This window comes from Thunnus thynnus, chromosome 3 (genome assembly GCF_963924715.1).
Source record: "Thunnus thynnus chromosome 3, fThuThy2.1, whole genome shotgun sequence".
NCBI lineage: Eukaryota > Metazoa > Chordata > Actinopteri > Scombriformes > Scombridae > Thunnus > Thunnus thynnus.
This window is the reverse complement of record NC_089519.1, coordinates 19,173,379-19,189,835: the sequence shown is the minus strand read 5'-3', so window position 1 is coordinate 19,189,835 and position 16,457 is coordinate 19,173,379. Positions and strand designations below refer to the sequence as shown.

At 41.7% G+C, this 16,457-nt stretch overlaps 1 protein-coding gene across 1 annotated transcript; it reads right to left on the bottom strand.

Annotated features, from left to right (window-relative positions):
• Positions 1-3,006: 3,006 nt before the first annotated feature.
• Positions 3,007-11,578, bottom strand: melk (maternal embryonic leucine zipper kinase). Its single transcript, XM_067584588.1, has 18 exons — positions 11,464-11,578; positions 11,121-11,233; positions 10,936-11,021; positions 9,902-10,018; positions 9,657-9,800; positions 9,398-9,466; positions 8,963-9,055; positions 8,634-8,732; positions 8,298-8,366; positions 7,877-7,975; positions 7,468-7,554; positions 7,161-7,292; positions 6,803-6,967; positions 6,328-6,619; positions 4,321-4,417; positions 3,817-3,973; positions 3,629-3,732; positions 3,007-3,532 (listed from the first exon to the last, which is right to left on the bottom strand). The coding sequence occupies exons 2-18, from the start codon at positions 11,197-11,199 to the stop codon at positions 3,355-3,357; spliced, it is 2,067 nt and encodes a 688-aa protein (XP_067440689.1). The 5' UTR covers positions 11,200-11,233; positions 11,464-11,578; the 3' UTR covers positions 3,007-3,354.
• Positions 11,579-16,457: the final 4,879 nt, after the last annotated feature.

Here is a 16,457-nt window from a genome sequence, read left to right as displayed (position 1 = left end):
GTTTGTCAGGACTCTTCTTCATCCTTTTCCCCAGGGGCTCATGCTGTGGGCCGGCACTTGAGAGAGCCAAATTTCAAGCCATGTGGTTGGCTCAGTCTGTGGTTAGCACTCCACATGGGGCCCAGGCTCCCTCAACTAGGGGAACATATTTCTGTTGTTGGGGAGTGTTTCAATCACAGGTGGATCCCCTCTCCTGCATGGCCCATGACATCCTCCAGTTCCTCCAGGAAATGTTGGAGGTGGGCAGTTCTTCCTCAGCTTTAAGGGGAATAGTGGCAGCCATAGAGGCAGCCCGTATTGAGCCTCGGAAACTGGCAGAGTTGTTGCGACCTTATTGCTCAGATTCTTGAAGTTTGGTTACTCCCTACCGCAGAAGGCCAGCTGTCCCCCCATAGGATTCGAGGTGGTGCTGTCAGCCTTGCAGCATGAGTCATTCGAGCCCCTGGAAATAGTTGGGTTGACATGGCTTTTTCTCAAGTCAGCATTCTTGTTAGCAATTGTGGTGGCTGAAAGAATGGGGGAGCTTCATGCCCTTTCGGTGCATGAGGAATGCTGCCGCTTCTTGCCAGGTGATGCTGGGATGGTGCTGCGCCCAAACCCTGCATTCCACTCTATGTTGTGGTCCAAGTCCCATGCCAGACAATCTATTGAGCTGCATCCTTTCCACCCTCCTCAGGACGGTGAAGCAGGGTTCAGTGGGCAGTCACTGTTGTGCCCTGTCTGGGCTTTAACAATGTATCTTCATCGGACACGTGCTCACAGGACAACAGACCAGCTCTTAGTGTGTTAGTGTGCAACCAGTCTCCAAAACTAGGCTCTCTCATTGGGTTGCGGATACAATCCAACACGTGTATAAGAAGGCAGGCTGGCCAGCCCCAGCAGGGGTGCACATTCCACACAGGCCTCACTATCTCATGGGCCTTAAGTCATATTCAGACCAAATCAGGCGGTGAGGCGAAAACACCAGTCTTCCCATTCATTTGAATGGGGGCAGTGCATTTCGGCTGCGGCCATTTTGGCCGCTGTGCCACCACACCAGACTGCGGCCGGAAAGTTGGAGAAACACAACCTGACGTCACTGCAGCTGAAGGCTGCGGTGGCTAATAGCAGCTTGAGATCAGACTGATCAGAGTTGTAAACTCTGCCATGAGAGAGTACAAAGACATTACTAGGATGAGGGGAGGACATTTCTCTTCATATGATAACATTAAAGTAAAGTTGGACTTTGCTGTCAGCTTCTCGATTCATTTTAAAAAAGACGAGAAAAAGAGAGAGAACTGAGAGCACCAGCGAGAGAGAGAGAGCAGTTGTGGTCGAGCAAGTCAGAGAGTCAATGAAGAGAGGGAGCACTAGTAGTGAGAAAGCTGGTCAATCAGATCAATAACATGTTATTTTGTGATTGTTTCACAGCAGTTATGTTATAGAGCACAAATAAATACGCCCACAACTCCCCACACCTCCATTCAACCCTGCAGCTGAATGCCGCACTGCCTGATTTGGTCTGAATATGGCCTTATGGCGAGGTGCCCTTCTATTTGAGATTTGTATGGTGGCCTCTTTGGCAACTCCATCCATCTTTATCAGATTATACTGCATGAACATGACAGCAGGCACCCCATTCAGTGAGTGTGTGCTAGGCTTGGTGCAGTTGGGCATGGCCTGACATACCATGCCTCCGGGACCACAGCTCTTCCAAGAATGGACCTTAGCTTGGAGTGATGTCTTTTTTGTTCAAAGCTAGCCTAGTGAAACTGCTTTATTAAGTGCTTTCATTGGTTTTAATCACTGGGTCCATTTGTTTTGGAAAGGAGGAGACCTTTGTGAATAATTCAGCTGCCATTAAAAACCTCCTGAACAGTCAACATTGCAGGAATCCTAACTGGGATAAGCTGACTGCAATGGTGGTTGTCAAAAAATGAAGATAACACCCATGATCCCACTACACTCCGTGCACGTAACCCTAACCCTAACGCTTACCTTAACCTCACCCTAACCGCACTTGCAAGAGTTTGTGCCTCTGGCTGATCCAGTCTAGCACTTATCATCATCAGACTCCTTTTGTTGTTTTGATTGAGACCCCTAGCAGCAGAAAATTACATGTGTGTTTAATTATGTCTGTTTTCATTACCAAAATGCATTTATTTTTTTATTTATTTCTGCTTGTGCTCCATACCAAAGGATATTTTTGTCGGTGAACAGTCAAAAAAAATTCAGTCTGCTGTCTCCATTTCAGCTTCGTTTGGGAAACATTTGTGGATGAAGGGGTGAAAAACTACAACCAAACGCCATTACTTTTATCACTACGGACAGTGAGGAACTGGGACCGGATTGTACTCCACTTGGATGCAGCCACATAAGTTACAGGTAACACACAATTGCTGTTGTGCTGTTCTGTATTCAGAGTTCGCAAAGTCTGATACAATATTCTGTGAGAAAACAAAGTCAGGTTTAACAAAGCTGCGCAAAGTTTGTTACAGTGCAGAGTTCTTTCGGACGATCCTCACGAGGCACCGGCTGATGCTGCAAAGCTGATTTGCTGTCGGGCAGAATCACAGAGAAACTCACCACTGTGAAGTTTGTGTCAGGCTGCAGCTGTAACGTCGCTCCAGTGGCCGTTTCCTCCCCCAAACTCTGTTTTGTCTAGTTCCACAGTCCAATATTCAGCCACATATCATGAAACTAGTTTTCTTCCAAATATACTGATATTTTTAAGTATTTAGTAGTATTGTCTGCTTTTCCCTATCACTAGCCTAATATGGTAGATGGAGTGTTTTGGGAGATCCACCTTTAACAGTCATTGAGGGCACCACTACAGAAAACGAGGAAACATAGTTTGTAGTCTAAGGCAGATCCACAAGTCCACCAGGTGATGCAACATGTGTCATCTGGCAGACTTTTGCAGCTGGATGAAGAAGGATATTTTATTACAGGGAAGACAGACGAAAGTTTAATGTCATTCATATGTATGTACAAGCTACATTAGAACCATAGGAATCAACTAGAAAATCTGTGAAGTTGTTCTTTAATAATTATGAAGAAGGGAAGTAAAACAATATTCTACATATAACAAGATTTACTGTACAGGATCCTGACATGTAATGTTCATATATTTAACGTAACATGTTTTCTGAGAGTTGAAGGCTGGCCTAAGGACAATTTTAGAAATTCACAAAGAATAATGAAGGACTGACCACTAATGCTAAGAATCATCTGCATCAGTCAGTTATCAGTCATCCTTTACCTTTGGACACAAAAAGGAAAGGGGCGTCATGTTGCTGGCACAAAAAGGCCAATGTCCAAAATATTCTGGAGACGAAGCCTGTCATCTCCAGGAAAGTGCTGACCCCTCATCCTTTAGATTCTGGATGTAGAAAGGATTTCTTCCACCAGGTGCTTGTAGACCCAGGCGTCTCCCTTCAGCCTCTGGCGGCGGACCCCAACAACCTCTGGCCTCTGCAGCAGGCACACCTCCAGCTCAAACACCATGTTCACCTTACCAAAGTCTCCCCAGGTCCGGCACTTCAGGGTGTACCTGAATGAAAAGACAAAGAAAACAACATTGAAACATTAAAATTCAATCATGGGATTTGTAGTTTGGTCAGAGAGGGGAGAGGGAGGGTCTTCTTACCCTTTCTGTGTGAAATCGACGTTTTTCTCCGGGAGGATGGAGAGGATCTGATTAAGGATCTGGTCTGGGTTGGTCTGACTTGTTAAAGTCACATTGTACAAAGCCTATAGGAAGACACAAACACATCAGAAAAGCTGTGTGTGTGCCACAGAGTACGTGACAAGACAAGGTCTTGTATTTGCACATACCTTGATCTTTCGTGGGCCGTCACGCAGAGCTCGCCTCTTGCTGGGAGTGAGCATGGTGATCACCTTGTCCAGGCCTCTCTCCAGAGAACCAAACATCTTTCCGCCTCTCTTCTTCTTCCCACTGTCTCCCATGCCGGCCATGTCTAGAGACCGAGACCTGGGGAGCAAACAGGGTCTCAAATGTAATCAAAGAACTTTTACCTGCCCCTCCAACGAAATATGTCCTCCATTTCAGTACTTGACATGACATGTCACTCTCCTACTGTGTACAATTTCTGTTCAACTCTTTCATCATTTAGGTGATTATCTGATTTAATCTGATTTCCAATGAGAGTGCAATGTTGCGTTTCAGTCTCTTCAGCCAATAGTCCACCCTGAAGTCTCCCTCTTTCCTGTCAATATTCACCCTATTCAGTTCAGTACCTTGCACATTTCGTTCCCACACATCTGACTCCCTTTCATTCACCTCAGAACCTCCATCCATCCTATAGCCCTCTCACTCACCTTCGCTCAGGACTGAAGGCCAGTATCTCAATGTTTGCTGGCTCCTTGTTCTCTGCTGCTCTCTTCTTATTGGACTCTTTGGAGGCACTGCCTCCACCTACAACACACATAATTCACTCTTGAGTTTAGAGAAGTGAACATAGACATGACTGATAGATCACCTCTTAAACACCACTGACCATTGGTGAGCCACTGAAAAACAAAAGCAGCATTTTGGTTTTGAATATTTCTTTAAAGCCCTTTTCAGACATGGAACAGGTAACATTACTGGATTCATCAACCTTTATCATTCAGACATACCGTAAGTGTCTTGTGTTAATATTCCTTATGGCTTAATTTAAACATGACAAACATTTAGAGAAGCACAAGAGGGAGCAGAGAGAGTGGGTATAGCGGTGAGTTAAAAAATTCTTCTCACGGTGAATTCACTAATACATTTTTGCATCAATTTGATCATTAGCTATAGAATTTTGCTGCCTATTTTATAACGTCCAACTGTAGAAGTTAAGTTGCGATTCTCTTTTAATTCCTACAGTATTTGCTCACAGGCTCTATGGAGCATTTTGCTGGATATTCATTTATTCATCTATTCAGTTGGTTGACATAAATGAAAATTGAAAATATATAGAGAGTATACTGGCTTGATTATTTTTGTGGTCGTATGAGGCTTTTTTAACCCATTTACCCTCAGTCACACCACACATTTAATCTCTTTCTCTGCATGTTCAACCTGCGGCTGTGCTCTTTACGTTAATCTGATGGCATTTAATTCAGACTTGTGCTGTGTAGAAAATGTTACAGAAATGTTACTAGTCTGACTTAGTAAGATTGCTGTTGTGACTTTAACATTCAAACACGACACCAACAGGTAAAGAGGTGCAAGTCTGAAAGGGGCTCAAGTTTTACTTGGCATCATATTGCTTTGATCAAGAGTTGGAAAAAAATCTGACAGAAAAACTATATGATTCTGTCCTGAGTCCTGACAATGTGGAATAAGAGGATTTTTTCCAACATGAAAGCCACTTAAAAGAAAATAAAAGGGGAAATGCTGTGCGGAGCCCTTTGCTCTTATGCAGATATCTGGCTGGCTTTGACACAAAGGCATGGTATACACAAAGACAAGTAGTCTGACACACACAAAAAGAGAGCTAGGCTTTAGTGGCAAGAGAACACATGTCCCTACAGCCCACGTAGAACAGTGAGCAGAGGAAAGAGACAGCTACACCTGTCACAGCACACGCCTAGGGACAGACACACACAGACCACAGTGTATGTGTGTGTGCATGGACAAGTATGTCAGCGCTGTAGCTTAGAGAACAGGAGCCTGTATAAAGAGAAGGACTGAGCCAGATTCCAAAGGTTTAACACCAACTAGGTCAGCTGCAGTGCGTCAGCCAGCTGCAGTGCGTTAGCCAGCTTGTGCTCGAGTTTATAGCAGAAAATAATGACGCCAGACACCTGAGCAGAGAATTCACTTTGACAAATAATTAAGACTTTAATGATTCTCCGTTCATATTGGTGTCCTTCATTTATAGATACATGAATAGAATTAGCTTCCTGATAATAACCTCACCTTTGAGTTGACAGTGATAATTGTGTGTGTGTGCGTGAGTGAGTGAGCACATGTGTCCATTTTCAGCGGCGTAATGACAGCTAAATCATAGAAATATGAGTGGCTTTGGGATAAAAAATAAATAAATAAAAAAACAGGCCCAATAAACGAGTTTATTACCAGAAGACAATTTACTTGCAAATGCGTGGCATGTGGATGTGGCACTTGTGATTATGAGAGTTGCATGAGACAGAGAGAGAGGGGGTCAGATAAATAAATGAAAGAGGGAAATGTGGAGAGGGGCAGTTGGCTAATGCAAATAATCAAATAGAGTTTGCTCTCCAAGCCCGTGTTTGGAATAGAAAACAATTACGGTATACAATCAAACTATAAGACAGGCTAAAACTCAGCATTCATTACTGCTATTTGTCAAGAGACAGAGAGGTTATTCTTACCCTTAGGTGTGAGTGCATTGGTCTTGGTGCCATTGACGTTAGCATTTTGATTGGGTGTGGTCAACACGTTCTTGTTGGGGCGTGCATTCTTCTTACTGGACACAGGGGTTCGAGGAGGAGGCAACGCAAATATTTCAACATCTTTCTCCTGCACAGCAATATTCTCCTTGTTCTCACTGGCTTGCTCTTGATCTCCGTCTCTCCTCCCGTGGCGGTGCTGTGTCGTCGCTCGTCCCCTCTCTGGGGTCGGGCTGTAAGCACATCTTCTCTCCACCAATGGAGATGCCAGTATCTTTAGGAATAAGACATACATGTGGTATGAGTACATTTCCCTGGAAGGGTCATGGTCCCTTTCCCACACTGGTACATGCCTAAATAGAAGATTATTAATCCAAACATGTTCCTTTTTCTCACACTACTCTTTTACAGACATGAAAGACAGTAAAAACATACATTTGTCCCAACTTCCACATACCGTGTCTTTGTTGTTTGTGGGTCTTTCTGGCCGTTCCCTAACCCCTTGGGGCGTATTTTGTGTGACTGAAACCCATGGGCAATCATCAATGTAGTCTGAGCAGAAGTCCAGAGAACCAACAATTACAGCGTCTTCATCTTCGCTGAAGTGAAGGGTTTCTTTAGACTGGAGAGCATGAGAAAAATAAAGAGAAGGAAAAAAACAACATGTTAAGAGATCAGTTGCAGGGTCTAATTAACCAAAGTATGGAAGGTTACAGGGTAAAGTCATAAATGCTCACATATGGAGCCAGAACATCCAGCTATAAAAGAGACTTAGAGAACAGAGAACTGTGGGATTTGTGGTCCCAAGTCCCCACCTGTAATCCTCTGTGTAGCGGAGAACTGGAATCCTCACGGGCAGTTGGCTCAGGGCGCAGGCGGACTGGCTTGCCCCTCTGCTTCTTCGACAGCAGAAGCAGGTAGGTGGCTGTGATCTGGTCATACCGCCACTGAGGGAGTGAAGGTGTATTAGACAGACACTATGTAAAATATCAAATTTACACATAAGAGGGATATGGAAATGATTTCACCATCAAAAACACAACAAAATCAGCTGATGATGAATTAATTAGCATAATTAACATCAATGCTAACACTGAAATGTGCACACAAACTGGCACATACCTCCTTGACCAGCGCTGTGGTGCTCTCTCTGGATCTCTTCATGTTGACAGCCATCTCAGTAATACAGTCTTCATCAATATGACCAAGCTACAAAAAAAGAGCCACTGTCTTCACACAAAATCCAAGACAAACTTCTTTTCACAGTTTGAGCACTGAATAATTCTCAAATAAAGGGATTTCTTTTCAAAAAAATTACAAATGTGGTAACTTGAATGCTCGAACTTGAACGCAAATTGAAAAAAACTCACAAAATTCAGTCTCACTAATTTCAATTGCCAGTTTGAAATCTACAGACTTTCTTTAATAAAATAGACAACATCCTGCTTGCAGTAAAATGCTGCTTACATGTTTGTGGTTGTACAATTCTGTCTAAATGTTTATGCATGTATTTGTGTGTGTGTGTTTGTACCGGCTGCCTGCTGTACCACTCCACGGGGCTGTTGTAGTCTTTCATCACCCAGGGATGGTTCAACAACTGTCTAACAGTAAGACGCCGCTTGGGGTCCACCTACAGGGCACACACAGAAACTACACCTCAATATGGAGACTACACACTTCACAGTTATGTCTACAAATATTGTACGCGTTGTACAGAAAAATAAATGAATCATGTTCCAATCGTGTAGAGTGTTCTTAACCTTTATTATGAGTTCAAAATCCTTTCTCTCCTTTTATTATGGTAAATTTATGTGACAGATCCCCAATGTGTTCTACTGTACTTGTTTCTGGGAAACAATGAAAAGCCATGAAGAGAAAGAGGCTCAGTGGGCAATGTGTAAATATACAATGTATATATATATATTCAGGAAACTGAATCACTGAATACATACCTGCATCATTTGGTTGAGGAGGAGGATGCTACATGGAGAGAGCCACCTGGGATTGTCATATTTACCTCTCTGAAGATATAAAAGACATAACACATTATGAAACAGTAATACCCCAAAAACTGAAACAAACTTAAGACTTCTCTGGTTTTTGGATTTTTTCAGATGGTAATATTTCAACAGCGAATGTGACTGTGACACCACATGACAGCTGTTGGGAAGGGCCACAAGATACTTAAGAGCAATTTAGAAAAACCTAGCTGGGGTTCAGACATTCAAAATAAGTAATTTTCTGAGATGTGTTCTTATAAAATGCCATACACACAACAGCACTCTTACAGTAATTTTCCTGTAGAGGACCATGCAGTTGTCGTCATCAAAGGGCAGGTATCCACAGAGCAGAGCGAACAGAAGCACTCCCATACTCCACACATCAGCCTAGAGGTTACACATCACACAGCAATATTTCAACTTCAAGGATTTCACAGTCATACACCAGCGAATATGATCAAGACACCATGAAAAAGCAGAATTGTGGAGCAAGCAGGTAATCATGACTCTTAGTGAAAAACAAAATCAAGTTTTGTGGATTTTAAATAAGAAAAAATTGCAATTGTTCCCCCAGTGGGTTTAAAAGTTTTAAATATCATGCAGCGTGCATCTTTCACCTCTGAACCAATATACGCTTTTCCCTGGATGAGTTCAGGAGCAGCGTAAGCAGGGCTCCCACAGCATGTCATCAGCTCATAACTGAGACCTCCCTAGAAGACAGGCAACACAAAATACATGTACATATCATGTTTATATGCACCATTAACTAGGTATGACTACACTTGTCTCTAGGTATCATCTTCTATCTGTTACACCTTGTATGATCTAAGACATTACTGAGGAAACCTAAATAATCAAGACTGTGAAGTGCCAATACAGTGTTAACAATGTTAAAGTTGTTTGTGCAACAACTTTAGAGATTTGTCTCCATTCGAAAAGATGTTTTGGAATGTGTATTTATCATTTCTTTTCTTTAAAATTACTTGGGCAAACAGCTTAAAGGTTCAATATTTTGTTACAAATACAATGAGATTGGAGATGTTGTGATGTACCTTGGGTTTGGCACATAAGCCAAAGTCAATGAGCTTCAAGTTGTGGTCTTCATCTATCAACAGGTTTTCCTAAAGTTCAGAGGGACAAATATTGGAGCAGACATTAGACTCATGTGAAACCAAACACACAGAGAAACAGAAGCAACTTCATGATAAATCTTGTACAATCTCTCTCTCCCTCTCTCTCGCAGAAGCTGCAACTTGTATCTTGATCTCTTCCTCTCACATTCTTTCACATGCAAGTGGTGGCTGTTTTTACCGGTTTTAGGTCTCTGTGTGCGTAGCCCTGGCTGTGGACATAGGCCAATGCAGACACAATCTGTCTGAAAAAGACTCTGGTCTCCTCCTCTGACAGACGGTCCTTTGCTATAATATAGTCGAACAACTCTCCTCCTGGACAGTACTGAGAGAGACAAACCAAAGGATAGAGGAAGACAAAGAAGCCAAATGAATGAACATGACAGTATTATATCCACAGTAACACATGTTCTCTTGTGTGCATACCTCCAGAATCATGAAGATCTGAGTGGAGGTCTCTATGACCTGGTAGAGACGACAGACATGCTGATGACTTAGGTTCTTCATGGCCTCAATCTCCACCTTCACGCGGGGCAGGTCGTCCTAGGGGGAGCAATGACGTTATTTTGTCAGTTTATTAAGAACACGTGCAATCTAATGTGATCCAATACAACAGCTCTGCCATCAATTCTTCTTTTACGAAGCTTATACGTTTTCAGTTTTTGTTGACATTGTCAGAGAGGTGCTAAGTCTACTTTATGTTTATTATTGAGGTCCTTTTAGGTGATGGTGGTGTACTGGAGTGCATTATATTGTAAAGTGTTCCTAATATTTTGTTCACCCAATTGACATACACGAGGGTGGCAAAAAAGTGTTGGACTGCATTAAATTGCACAGGTGTTCCTACTAAAGTGCTCTGTGAGTATATAATTGTTATTGTTTTGCATTTAATTTGCAAAATGATTTCTATATATTTATTTTATGATGTTTATGTTTCCTTTATTAGGCCATTTTTTCTATTTTAATTTGTACGGTGTGATTTTTAAAATACTTGTGTTCTACATGGCTCCCTAGAAAAGGCTATCAATCTTCAAAGACTTAAAGAAAAAAAGTAAAATAAATAATTAGTGAACAAAAAGAAGAAGAAAATAGCTAGTGATGTTCACAAGCAAGTCTGAAAAGATTAACTGGCAAGTTGTTCAACAGTAAATCAATCTAAGACAATTCTGTAATTTGGTTAAATGTTGAAGACTGTCATAACAACCTCTCAAATTGAGCATTTTCTTGCTTTTCTTTACATCACTCCAGACCTTTGAGATTTTGGTTGCTGGTCAGAAAAATAAGCTGTCCTCCCCTCATTTGGGGAAATCATCACTTTAGGGTGTGGTAATTTGTGATGGTCATTTTATGGACTTTTGTAGGCCTTTGCAGACTAAAGACATTTTATAGCTTTTACTGCCTAAAATGGTTTATGATAATGAAAGAAGAAAGATAGAGAAAAAGGTCTTTTTTAAACTCACCCCTAGATCCTTCTTGTTCATGATTTTAATGGCAACCTTCTCTCCCGTCAGGATGTGCCGACCCAGCTTCACTTTAGCAAAGCCCCCTGAAAAAAACAGAATGTTTAAGATAAAACATTAGAGACGGTATGGCACTAATAGTGTTGTTTCAATCACAAACATCCATCAACATGAACACACATTACCTGAGCCAATTGTCTCATAAACCTCATAGTATTTGTGGAGCTCGTCGGCCCCGCGGGGCTCAGTCCTTTCCACGGGCATCCTCCCTGCTTCAGCCACACGATGGTAACCCTCCCTGGGAGACACAAAACAGGTTGAAAAGAATAAAAAACAAAACAAAACTGGAAAACACACAATTATCTTCTTATTAACCCAAGTACTTAACGCCAGTCGCTAAAAATCTGCCGAGTTAGCGTCAACTAACAAAAGTCGTTAATACTACCAAAAAGTTATAAAAGTACGTTAACGTTAGTGGGAAAAACCTACAAACTGGCTGAATGACGCTTCTCGACTTTATGAAATTACCTGAATTTGTATGAAATCGCGAGTTTAGCCAGTTAACAGCCGTGTGCCATCTGGAGCAGCCCTCTGGTAAAGATGTTTTGTTACAGAAGTTTGAATTTCGTACGTCGACGTTGACGCCATTTCCTGCTTCCGGTTGGTACGTCGTGCGCAACCTTCTGGACAATAGTGGTACTGTAGCCTTAAAATCAAATAAAAAGCACTGCGTTCGTACATTTGTAACACATACATCCTATATATAACATGAATAAATCAGGGGGGAAACATAACAAATCCACATATTTCCAAATATGTGTATTACATGATATAATGAAGAACATATTTCATGTTCTATGACATGCATGAAAATGCTGAGCAGGTCCACTTGACCTCGCTTTTGGATGGACAGTGTTGAGAGAGGTATTCAGATTGTTTTTGATTTTATTGTATTTTCTATCAGTTTTGCTTTATTTCTCTTTTATATGTATGCTGAAATTGCACCTATATTTTGAGATATTGTATTTTGTGATGCACCTGAAAGGCAGTGTTTTCCTCCTGTTCATTGAATTGGATTGGAGTTGCAGAATGAGTTTGACATTTGGACACTGCCTTTATATTTATCTGTCAAAGGGGGAAAGTTTCTCTGGGCTCATAAATTATGAAATGTTTCTGAGGGAGTAACTTTAACAGGAAGATATATAAAAATACTCTGCTTGGAATAATTTGAAATAATCTGATAGGGTTTTTATACAAAAAAATTCCAAAAATTCCAGTAAAAAAATCTTAAAATGACATCTACTTACTCTTTTTCATTGAAAATCCAGAATCTATGAAGATGCAAATATTCTTCGTTTCCAAAGTTTAAATGCTGAATGCAAGATGTGTCCTACTTCAATGAAATGTCCATTCTCTGTGTATTTGCACTAAAGGCATGTCCACATCACACTTGTGTAAGTTGCATACTGGATGCACAAAAGGCTCCTAACCAGTTGTGATATCACAAAGTGAGCACAGAGAAACTTTCCCCCTTCAGCAGTTGAATGGGAAAACAGCCTTCAAGTGTAAAACTCTGCACATACATCACTCTACACAGTGAAGTTCAAAAATCCAAGTGAAGTAACAATAAGCAAAATACATGTTTTACTGAAGGGGGACTTTAAGTAGAAAGGTGCAAAAGCCATAGTGACTGGTTGACAAAGATGAGGGAAAAAGTGATATAGTCAGATGAGTCACAAGTGACAAGTGAGTGCGCACATGTATGGTTTATCCCAAGAGGCCTGAATGCTTGACTACAGTGAGGGTTGTGGGTCTGTTAAGCTTTAGAGGGCATTTTTTCAATCATCTCTGTAAAGGAAAGAGTCTCTACACATCAAAAGTTATTCTGAATGATCACCTTTATCCTGAGATGACCACTCCCATGAACTAATGGGAGTGGCCTATGGCCTTCACAGTGAAGAGATCTCAACCCACTTGAACACCTATGGGAGATGAGGGAATATCTCTTTTTCATCCCTCCTGTAAAGCTCCAGAGATGTGAAGTCTCTAGCCAAGGAACATTTAAGATGTTCTAACAATTCCTGATGACATCAAAGGCGTTTTTATGTCTTTTTTTTCATTCGTCCCCCATCTGCACAGATCTTAGACTGCAGTCTACAGTGCAGATACACATGCTGTATAAACGACTATACCCTTTGTGGTCACCCTCTTGCAACATTGCTTTATGAAGTCATGACAACAAAACAAACAATTCTGCCAAATGGCACATGGGTGGTCACAGGTGGTCACTTTCTCAAAGGTAGTGGTTAGCTGTGCAATTTACCTGCAAACATACTTTCGTGTGCATTCATGGGCAGGTATACACAGCCTGTGGGATGAAAAGCATCCAGTGTGTCGCAATTTGTAAGCTGTTCTGCTTGACCCTGTAGGTATGTGATTGCAGCAGCTGACCAGAGAAGTGTATTTATGGTGCCAGAAGGTGTGTGTGTCTTCACCTGCACAGGTCCTGAACCTATAATTAGGAAAAGGTGAGAGGTGAGCACAGGGGACCCCTGAATGCATCTTAACAGACCACTGCCTACTTGTTAGTCATTTGCAATGACTGTATACAACCACTCTCACAGGGTTTCTTGGTGTTGCTGTAAATGTCACGTCATATCAAAAGATCGAAAGAATTGGTACAGGACAATTCACTGTACTTGTTTACAATCACAGATAGAGAATCTTTAAACTAAAGAACATTCTATAAGAAATTTAGCTGTTAAAAGGTCACACAAAAGGCCATCACAGTCCTGCACTGAGTCTGTAAAATTCAACTAGTCTTTGTTTACTGAGTGAAAATATTACATCCTGACACTTAGCCAACATGGACAGAGAGCTGCAGATTGCAATGTCAGTAATGGATCAGTGGTCGCCCTGTGTTTCTCATGGTCATTAGGGGAAGGAGTTGGTCGTTAGGGAAGTAACCGGTGGTTAGGGGATGTCCAGGTGTCAGCAGGATGACAGAACCCCTCATTTGGTTTCTGGGGCAGCTGGCCAGGACGAGACAGAGGGACATCAAACAGCCCACATCTGGAGGAAAAGAGAGGGGAAGGAGAGTGTGAGGAGAGAAGAAAATCGAAAGACGCACGCACGTCAATGTCAATTACTGACATAACGTTGAAACACTGGCTAAAACTTATTTTAAACAGCCACATGTGGCTGATTCTCAGGCAAGCAATAGAAAAAATCTGAACTGTTTCAGGCCTTAGTATTTTACGAATCTATAAGTAAGGGCTCTTACATTCTCAAATCTGCATGAGCTCACAATTTTACTGCATATTTAAATATATATTCAATATGGTTTAACATATGTTAAAGCACATTGAACATATGTTTTAAGCCAGTGGGTGTTCCCCTTTTTGGTCCTTTTATAAGATGCAAGGAAATCTTTTCTCCCCTTTCATGAATAAAAGACATAAATGGTTGTAATGATTTTGAGGGCAAGTACTGTTATAGTAAATGGTTTTAACAGACAGCACAGGCCCTTCCATGGCCATTGCCAGTCTGCATTAGTGTGCCTGTTAGTTTCACATAAGCTCCAGTACTAAATCACAACAGTCAGGTACACTTGCCATCTTTAGCTAAATGACATTGTCTTTGCAAGAAAAGCTGCTAACCACATTATGTTTATATAGTTTATATTATAGGATTAATATGTATGCTCTCAGTCTAGTGAAGCAATATTTTGTCTGCGTGCTACATGTATGACTGTATACTTGTACATGTCCCTGTTTGAGCTTCTGTGCCACTTCCAGTGGTTCTCACAGGGACTTACAGTGTGTGTGTGTGTGTGTGTGTGTGTGTGTGTGTGTGTGTGTGTGTGTGTGTGTGTGTAATCAGACATGGCAGCTATTGAGCTGTCACAGTGGAAAACAGACGTTCTAGCCCTAACAGCGCCTGTCTTGGACAGAATTCCCAGTATTCCCTGACAGACTTTTGAAAGGCTCCCAGAATGCGTGTGTCATAGCTCCGTGACTACCGGGTATTCACTGCAGGGGACTGGCGTCTTAGATCTGGCTGTGTGCCAGAGAGAGAGAGAGAGATAAAAGGAGAAGCATATATGTTAAGTTAAGTGTGTCTAGTGCAGTGTGCAGTGTGTGCACATCAGGCTTGTGATGGCATGTGTTGTAATACATCAGTGACCTCCCTTGTTTCTGGGGTCAGAGGGCACAGAGCCAAACACTCAGACACAGACAGAGACAGACAGGCATAAGAAATGATACACTGGCATCATCTCTCTCCGTGCTGCTTCCAGCGACCATACAAGGCTTCACGGATCACAGTCTGCTTGTCTGTCTCACTCATGCTGCTTTCATGGTCACCTGATTAATTTACTGTGCATTAAAAGCATTGCATTGCTCCCACTACCTCATAGTGCTTTATCTATATGTATATCCATATGTGACTCATATATCTTTGTAGAGTCCACACACAAACTACATGTGCAACTTCACAAGCACAAACACAATCACAAAGAAAGAGAAATCCTTTAAGAAGTTGTGAAATTCTCAGTGTTGGCAATTTCACACCCATGTTGTGAACAGCTGTGATGTCGATCAAGTGGCAATCTGAGCGTAAAATGTCCTTTTAGATCTAAATTGTTGTGGTTTCTGATGCACCCTTATACAAGAGGCATATAACATGTAGGAAAATCAAATTATCTCTCCTCCATCACTCTAAATCTCTCCTCACACTGTGACATTAAGTTACAGTCGACAGTTAAAGTAGTTTCTGATATTTACAACTCTCATCTCTCCTCACTCGCCAACATAAAACAGTGGAAAGTTAAGGCGCCAGGCAAGCTACGCTACATTGTGTGTTTACAGGGTTGAAACAGTCCTCTGCCCAGAAGTGAAACATTCAGCCAGGGAAATATTTTGCACCTATCTGTGTTTGAACGTCTCCAAATGTTCATGCAAATATTACCATAACCTCCGCAGATGAAGCTTTGGGACTGTGTTATTGTTTGGTTTTGATTCCTGGCCAGTAGGATTTACAGTAATTTCTGAATCTATCTGTTCTCCAACATGGTGTGGGGGTGAACTGAGTCACTATTAAATGGGAATCCCTTAAGTGTGAATCACTGATGAAGGGATACCGAATCACTAGTGCAGACGAAACGCTCTACATGTGTTGTGTTCATAACAGAGTGAGAGAAAGTGATAAGCTGTGAATTAATTTGTCATATTTTTTCCATCAACCTAAATCCAGACGATTTTTTTCTACCGTGGCATAGATTTTTCATCCTTTGTTTTTCCCACTGTCAGTGAAATGAAGAAAGGAATAACAGAGCTTGAACAGACGACTTGAAAAGTGAAAAACAAGATGAGTGAAGCCAGAGCAAGATTCAAAGAGTGATGTGTGTCCAAAGCCTCACGATCTTGCATGACGATTCACAGGGAGAGATATTGGTTTTGGATGAGCTTTAGGATACACTACAGGAGCCTGTCCTCATGCCACACTTACACACACACACACAC

Bases quoted from the DNA above. Each gene is read 5' to 3' on its own strand.
- melk (XM_067584588.1), bottom strand. From the start codon at position 11,199: ATGCCCGTGGAAAGGACTGAGCCCCGCGGGGCCGACGAGCTCCACAAA. The intron at 9,801-9,901 runs GTATGCACACAA...TGTCTCTCTCAG, and splicing joins AGATCTTCATGATTCTGGAG to TACTGTCCAGGAGGAGAGTT. The intron at 3,733-3,816 runs GTATGTGCAAAT...GTCTTCCTATAG, and splicing joins ACGGCCCACGAAAGATCAAG to GCTTTGTACAATGTGACTTT.